Source organism: Rhinopithecus bieti, unplaced genomic scaffold (genome assembly GCF_001698545.2).
Source record: "Rhinopithecus bieti isolate Rb0 unplaced genomic scaffold, ASM169854v2 scaffold_30918, whole genome shotgun sequence".
NCBI lineage: Eukaryota > Metazoa > Chordata > Mammalia > Primates > Cercopithecidae > Rhinopithecus > Rhinopithecus bieti.
In genome coordinates this window covers 1,355,031-1,362,859 of record NW_016813589.1, presented here as the reverse complement: position 1 = coordinate 1,362,859, position 7,829 = coordinate 1,355,031, and the positions used below count along the sequence as shown (strand labels likewise).

The window sequence follows — 7,829 nt, the reverse complement described above, 5'->3', positions numbered from 1 at the left end:
GGCTCACTGCAAGCTCCGCTTCCCGAGTTCCCGCCATTCTCCTGCCTCAGCCTCCCGAGTAGCTGGGACTACAGGCGCCCGCCACCGCGCCCGGCTAATTTTTTGTATTTTTTTTGTATTTTTAGTAGAGACGGGGGTTCACTGTGTTAGCCAGGATGGTCTCGATCTCCTGACCTCGTGATCCACCCGCCTCGGCCTCCCAAAGTGCTGGAATTACAGGCATGAGCCACCGCACCCGGCCGACCTTGCTTTTGTATACTGCTGGAATTAAGAGGTTGTCGACCAGAGGAGAAAAGGAAACAAACAAACAAAAACACAAAAAACAAAAGGGAAATAAAGGAAATGAGTGGGCACTGCCCTGAGGAGGTAAGGAGAGAACTGGTGGGGAAAAGTGGCAATGGGGCTCTCAGAGGTGGGTAGAGGGTCACTGACAACTACCCTCTTTCTGCTCTGCCCCCTGCAGGCCCCAGAACCCCAAACATCCTTTGCAACTTCAAGACACTTGCAACAACATGCACCAGTTTTAAACTGAAACCCGAAAATGTCCCCGCTACTGGCTGTCAGAACCTGTTTTCTGGATGGCTTATCTGCTGAGGGTAGAGAGGAGGGAAGCTGCTTTAGGATATCTGTAAAGATAGTTGACTCACCCACAAATCTTCAAAATCAGAGAGGAAACACCCTGGGAGGCGCAGGCCAGGGGAGTGGCAGCAGCTGCAGGCTTTGCTGACTTGGCTCTGAAGAGAAAACCCCAACGCTATTCGCTGGGGAACAGACTCCCTAGCTCTTGTCTCTGGTTTCACGCCATGAAAAGAAAATCTCCGAATAAAGCGGGACTGTAGGCCGGGCGCAGTGGCTCACGCCTGTAATCCCGGCACTTTGGGAAGCCAAGGTGGGTAGATCACTTGAGGTCAGGAGTTGGAGACCAGGCTGGCCAACAAGGTGAAACCCCATCTCTACTAAAAATACAAAAAATTAGCCGGATATAGTGGCGTGCACCTGTAATCCCAGCTACTTGGGAGGCTGAGGCAGGAGAATTGCTTGAACCTGGGAGGCAGAAGTTGCATTGAGCCGAGATCACACCACTGCACTCCAGCCTAGGTAACAGAGCAAGACTCTGTCCACCACCACCCCCGCCCAAAAAAAGAAAAAGAAAAAGAAAAATGCTCTAGAAAGATGGGGCTATCTCTGCTCCTGATTCTTTTCCTTGAATAATATCTTAGTGCAATATCCTGCTGAGATCATTTAAGGGAACAGCTTATGTGTGGTTTCATTTTTCTCATTTTCCAAGAACTAGTTAATAGTCTCTCCAACAAAACCCAGGTAATCAAGGAGCATTCTCCTCTCATTAAAGGTAACTCCAATGACCAAATAGTTCCTGCACTGCCTGCTGAAGGCTATTATTTATTTCAAACGTGGAAAAATAACACTTTGTATTTATGTGGTCGGGGGGGTTGGGGAGAGTTAATATGTAACGGGGGTCAGTGTGAGGGTGTTTTCTCTCATTCTGTTTTCCTTGCCCTCATTTAAGTCCTCCAAAGGCGTAATTATTGCACACAGCACAGTGTCTCATACCTATCACATGGGAGGTGCTCAATAAGCATCTACTGGATAATCATATGAAATGACAAGAGATCAGTGAAGACTCGGCTCAGCTCTTTCCCTGCCCAACCATGCTAACCTTAAGTAAGAGCTGAAACAGACCCATAAACTGTATTCTTGTAACTCAAAATCCTGGGATTAGAAAACTGCGTTTAGGTATTGTTTAAGAAAAACTGAAGGGAGCCTTGGCAATGGCTCTGTGACTGGTTGGTGAGAGACAGGTGACAAGAGGAATGATCAACATTTAAAGCAAAAGAACATCACACAGAGAACTGTTATGCCATACCTGAAACAATGAAGGGACACGCAATACATCCTGGATATATTAACAGGTTTTTTTTCTTTTTTTTTTTTTTTTGTCTACATTACAGATTACAAGAGAAGCTTTACTTAAAACACATACTTTGCTGAGCAGAAACAAAAACTGTAAGAAACGTATAGTCCACTTCGGAGTTTCCCACTGTGCAGATTTCTTTCTGCTGTTGCAATATGACTGGTGTTTTTAGGTTTAGTAACTGGACAAAGTTTGGCACGATGTGAGGATTAAAGAAAACCTAATATATAGCCAATATGCCCCCTTAACACCAATATGTCAGTTATCTCTCTATGGTACCAGGTGAAGGCCAAATTCAGACATTCCTGGTTCCAGAGCCTTTAGTGCTTGAACAGATAAGGTGTATTATTGAAGAAACAGGTAAAGGCCATTTTGACATCAAACAGAAAAAAAATTAGAGAATATCATATTCTATCTCTTTTGATTGGCAGAGGGAATCAGAAAGTATTCCCCTGGACTGCTCTGGAAATGATCCCGGCATTTAGAAAGTCTCCGCTGTGTCCTAATCTCTTTGTTGGAACCTTATTAATAGTATCTTGAACTCTCCCTTCTGTCACTACATTTCTTTTCCCACCTCCCCTTTGATCTCTTAAGGTATCTTGAAAGACAGCTAAGCAGTTTTTGGTGAAAACCTGAACTCTGATTTGGTGAGATTCGTCTATTTGCCAATATAGGTAAAATCACTGAAAAACTGTTTCTGAAAGCCTACGTATAATACTTAAGGCCATGTTTCAAGAAAATAATGGAATAAACAGTCAGGAAAGCTGTCGGGTAATATTGCAATTATAGTCTTCTAACCTAAGTGTGTTTATCTGGCAGCGCGGGGCCCTTTCCTGGCTGGGCAATGGTAACTGTCAAACCTGCAGTGAACAGAGAACTCAGGATGCTGAGATGCTGGCAGGGCAGACAGCATGGGGACTGTGCTTTCTGGTCTATTCCACGCCGGCTTCCCAAACAACTTCCTACACTCTTTTAATGCTTGTCTATTTCCTAATTTTTTGGTTTATAAACTAAACCTATTTAGTGCTTGTAAAAATGAGTTGAGGCCGCCAGTGGCTCATGACTGTAATCCCAGCACTTTGGGAGGCTGAGGCAGGCCGATCACTTGAGGTCAGGAGTTCGAGACCAGCCTGACCAACATGGTGAAACCCCATCTCTACTAAAACATACAAAAATTAGCTGGGCGTGGTGGCGCATGCATATGGTCCCAGCGACTTGGGAGGCTGAGGTGGGAGAATTGCTTGAACCTGGGAGGCAGAGGTTGCAGTGAACCGAGGTCCTACCACTGCACTCCAGCCTGGGCAACAGAGTGAAACTCCATAAAAAAAAAAAAAAAAAAATGAGTTTAGTATAAGAAGGCAGATAAAATGAAGTTATTTTCATTACTGTCTTCTAGAATGCTGGAGAGTGGAGACCACACTAGTCCCAATCCTTTACTTTGTGTATGGGGAAAGTGAGAACCAGAGATATTCAAGGACTTACAGTCTCCCCAGCAAGTTCTGGGTCCCTGTACTGCTCAGTGGTGAAGGTCAGGCTAGGACCCACCTAGCGCGTCTCCCAGGTTTGTACTCTGGTGTGAGATGATTCAGGCAGCAGGACTGAATGTCAGTTGGGTGCCTTAAGACCCAATACCTGGGATAGAATGTGGTACATACAGAATGGACACTTTGAAGCAGTTGTTTGATTTTCCCTACTGAGAAGATTCTGTGATAATAATGGGACTTGGGAGCATTCTGGGTTGATTCCAAAGAGCAATAGGGAAATTTTAGTTAGAAAAGGTGGTAAAAATATAGGAGCAAGTGGACTATTTCCTCGGCTTTCATTTTTGTGGAAATTTTCATTTTCCTTCTACTGTAGATGAAATGAGATGTCAGTTGCAGGTTTCGGTGCCAGCAGCCTGCTACATTGATACAGCTGAGACTTTCTGTTTAATATCCTGGCTGTTTCTTAATCTCCAGCTAAATCCAGAGCAAGCTAGACAGACCACACCACATACTTCAGAAATGATTTGAGCTCTCTTAGAAAATCAAGGTGATGAACAATCTCAAGGAGGCAGGGAAGAGTGCATAAAAGGTGGGAGAGGTGGTGACCAAGAAGGTTTGTGACCACAGACTGTCCAGGAGATTAGAAAATATCCCTCTTAGGCCACCAAGGATGCTTGGATTAGGTAACAAGTAGACCAAGAACAGTCCTTCTGCAGGGGACACGGATGGGAGGTCTCATTTTGCTGGTTTAACCTATGCTGACTCAACCCAGTGTTCAAACAAAATTCTGAAAAACTGTGCTCTGCAGCTTGGAAGATGTTTTATGCATTTAGACCCCAGAGCAGACATTAGAGACATTTTAAAAAGTAAAGGTAGTCTAGTAAGCAAAGTGAACTATCACAGAGGACTAGAGACAGTGATGTCCATACGCATTTCTATTTTTCTTTTGATGGGTTGATGGAGATGCACTCCTGGCTTTTGCAGTTATTTCTGCACATGCTGCATTCAACTAAAAGATCTGCTCAGGTCCCCAAATATCTTTTTTAAGAAGACAAATCAGGGATGGATAGGTGGGAAAACGAGTACATGTGGAAGAAGAAAAACATACAGGGTACTTTCTTGGGTTGTTTGACTGCTGTCTTTGTTCTCCAATAAAATGATGGGAGGCAGAGGTGAGAGAAAGTTGTTTCTTTCCCTGCGCTGTTGGTATCTTTCAAATGCATCTTGTCTAGCCTTCAGTGATTTTTCTTCTTCCTGCCACCTTTGCAGTTTTTGGTTCAGGTTTTCCTGATGTTCTAGCCCTGATCACAGATCCCCAGGGAACCATCCTCTTCCCACTGCCCCCAATACCAGTCTGCCCCCCTCTGCAGACCTGAATTACTTCAAGGGGAAGTCGATTAATGGCTTATGTTAATGAAAGAAGCTTTTCACTTAGTCTGAGCTCTATGAGGGATCATTAGGAAGGGGAGGGGGAGGCAGGGGGGCCTCAGGGGAGTTAGGACATCTCTGAATATAATGATTAGTAGAAACAAAAGCTTTCCCTTCCTGGGGGCCCCAAGCTATGGCTTGCCTGAAAATGCCTATAATAAGTAACAAGAATAAACCTCTAACGAGGCAGTTAAAAAAGGAATATTGTTTAAATATGAGATTTATTCCTGGCTTCTGGTCATTGGCTGCAAGTCTACAAGGAAGGTTCAGATTTCAAAGAAGATGTGTAAAAAGGACGAGCCTGGGGGAAGGGGAGCCCGAGAGGCGAGAAGGTCATGTAGCTGACAGCGGGCCCGTGGGAATGTCCTGGCTGACCTCTTTCTTCCAAGCCCAGGCAGATTCCAGAGGTAAAATGAGCAGCCAAACAACCACAAGGAGATGGTCTGTCTGTGAGAAGGCCCCTCAGGAGTGCAGGCAGGCTGTGATTTTACAGCGAGCTAGGAGCGCATTGGGCAGTGGGCCAGCCCTGGGGAAGCTAGAGGGACAAACCCTCTTTGGGGATGCCAGCTGGGGAGCTGAATGTCAACTGTGGGGCAGGTGAGGTGGGGGTCCTGGTGGGCCAGTCCCACAGAAAAGAGGTACCAGAAAGAGGCACCATTTTGTATTTCCAAATGGCTCTAGGTGTGAATTTCTTCCTAATTTGCAATTTACAATTTAGGTATCCACTGGCAATCTCTAGACTAGAGACAGTGTGGGTAAGTGGCAGAATCAGGTAGGCAGACAGTTTTCAAGAAGCAGCTTTCTTTCCTTGAAGCTGCTGTCTGGCAAGACCAAGGGCAGCTGAAGGAGTGGGAGTGGTAAATGGAGGCAGCAGCTCTCTCTCCGATCTCTGATTTTCAAACATTCTGAACCACGTGCAACAATCACAGACACTGTTACAGTCCTTTTTCCTCACACTCTTCAGAGGTTTAATTGGGCTTTCTGACAAAAATCTTGCTTATGCAGCTCACTCAGATTTTTGCTGCTAATTGCAGAGCTTTTATTTTTCTTGTCAGCAGAGTCACCTTAATTGTCTTGCCCCAAAGAGCCCCACCTGGCCCTGTTTGGCACCACATGGTTTTCTTTGAAAGGCTCTGCTATAACAGCGAGAATTACTGGGTGTCCTTTTCTAAGTAAACAGGAAATATTACTGTGTTAGAAAAAAAAAAAAAAAAAAAAAGAATCCCTCTTCTCAGCACAAATGCAATAATGTGCCGAGTTATATTTCCTGTTAATGTTAAATTAGGAGCAGGATCTATTTCTTACACCAGCCCAGTCTTCTTAGCTTCTAAACTTTCAATAAGCACAACCCCAGGGAAGCCTGGCTGCCTAGGGCATTTTAGAAATGCTTCCACTGATTTGTGGGAGGCAGTAGCATCACAGTTTGGAAAGATAACAATGCATTAAAACAAAACAAACAAACAAACAAACAAAACCTGTGCAAAATCACAAAGGGGCAAGATGATATGCTTCTAAATTTTAAGTCACAGCAAGTGTTTATGTTCTGATACTTGATCACCTTTCTATATAGGAAAACTCTGAAGCCTTGAGTCAGGAAGGAGAATTGACCCAGGGCAGGAGGAAGAAACGCAGGAAGGATGGCTTTTCCCCCATTACATCAGAACCTGGGTTCGTGTGTCAGGCAGGCGCAGCCCAACGAGTCCTCCACACACGAGCACAGTAGAAGCCAGCAGGATGGGGATTGATTTGGTGATGCTGACCAGAGAGCCGAATATTAAGTTTCCCAAGACGGCTGCTGTCTTGCATAGCGCATTTAAGAAGCCAAAGCCTGTTGCCCTGCAAAGGAAAGAGACATGAACAAGGTTGAGAAAATGCCTTCCATGATTCCAACTTTAGACCAAAAGATCCTAGATTTTCAATGATCTTCACTCAGATTGTGTTGTATATTGGGAGCAAATCAATTCTTGTTAGCAAATCTGGGAGTAGAGAATCCTAGCTGTTGGTATTGTTCCTCCAGCCCTCTGTTGACTTTCTTACCATAGCTCCTATTGACTCCTACTCTGCCTATAAGTCCCAATGCATTGTAAACAGAAAGAGAGAAAAAATTGTACGGAGTATGAAACATCTCTAGTGGTTTAACGTTGTTGGAAGGAGGGGTCTTTTTCATTTTTTTAGAGATTAGGTCTTGCTCTGTTGCCCATGCTGGAGTGCAGTGGCGTCGTAATTGTTCACTGCAGCCTCAAACTCTTGGGCTCAAGCAATCTTCCCACCTCAGCCTCCTGAGTAGCTAGGACTACACATGTGTGCCACCATACACAGCTAATTTTATTTTATTTTGTAGAGATAGGGTCTTGCTATGTTGCCCAGGTGAGTATAGTGGTACAATGATAGCTCACTGCAGCCTCCACCTTGCAGGCTAAAGTGATCCTCCCACCTCAGCCTCCATGAGTGGCTACCTGGGACTACAAGTGTGTACTGCCATGCTCAGCTAATTTTATTTTATTTTCTAGAGATGGGGAATCCCCCTATGTTGCCCTGGCTGGTCTTGCACTCCTGGGCTTAAGCAATCCTCTTGTCTTGACCTCCCAAAGTGCTGGGATTACAGGCATGAGCCTCTATACCCTTCAGGAAGGGTCTCTTAAATCAAACTTTAATTCTACTCTATCCAAACTCTTCTCTCAGGAACAAAACAGGCATAAAGCACAGTTCCTTAGAGAGAGGCAGGTCACCTCTGCTCAGTGTGGAAAAAGCTGGGCCACCTCCTCTTATCCCAGGCAAAGGGTGGAGAGGGTGATATAGAAAAATTGAGCAGTTTCTCATCTCTTTACAAGAGTGACTTGTTATTTTATTTTGTAAATTCCCATGATTTCAGAAACATCTATGTTTATTTATTTATTTATTTATTTTTATTTTTTTGAGACGGAGTCTTGCTCTGTCGCCCAGGCTGGAGTGCAGTGGCCGGATCTCAGCTCACTGCAAGCTCC

General features: G+C 44.7%; 1 protein-coding gene across 2 annotated transcripts in view; it reads right to left on the bottom strand.

The window, feature by feature from the left end:
• The window catches only part of SV2C (synaptic vesicle glycoprotein 2C), a 279,524-nt gene that overhangs the window by 22,347 nt on the left and 249,348 nt on the right, over nt 1-7,829 (bottom strand). Inside the window, exon 13 of one of the 2 annotated variants that reach the window (XM_017848732.1) lies at nt 5,852-6,681. The exons of the other annotated variant lie outside the window; for it this stretch is intronic. Within the exon in view, the coding sequence (XP_017704221.1) occupies nt 6,498-6,681 (184 nt within the window). The 3' untranslated portion in view covers nt 5,852-6,497. Of the gene's footprint in view, nt 1-5,851; nt 6,682-7,829 lie in introns of those variants that run through there. 2 annotated transcript variants of the gene reach the window in all.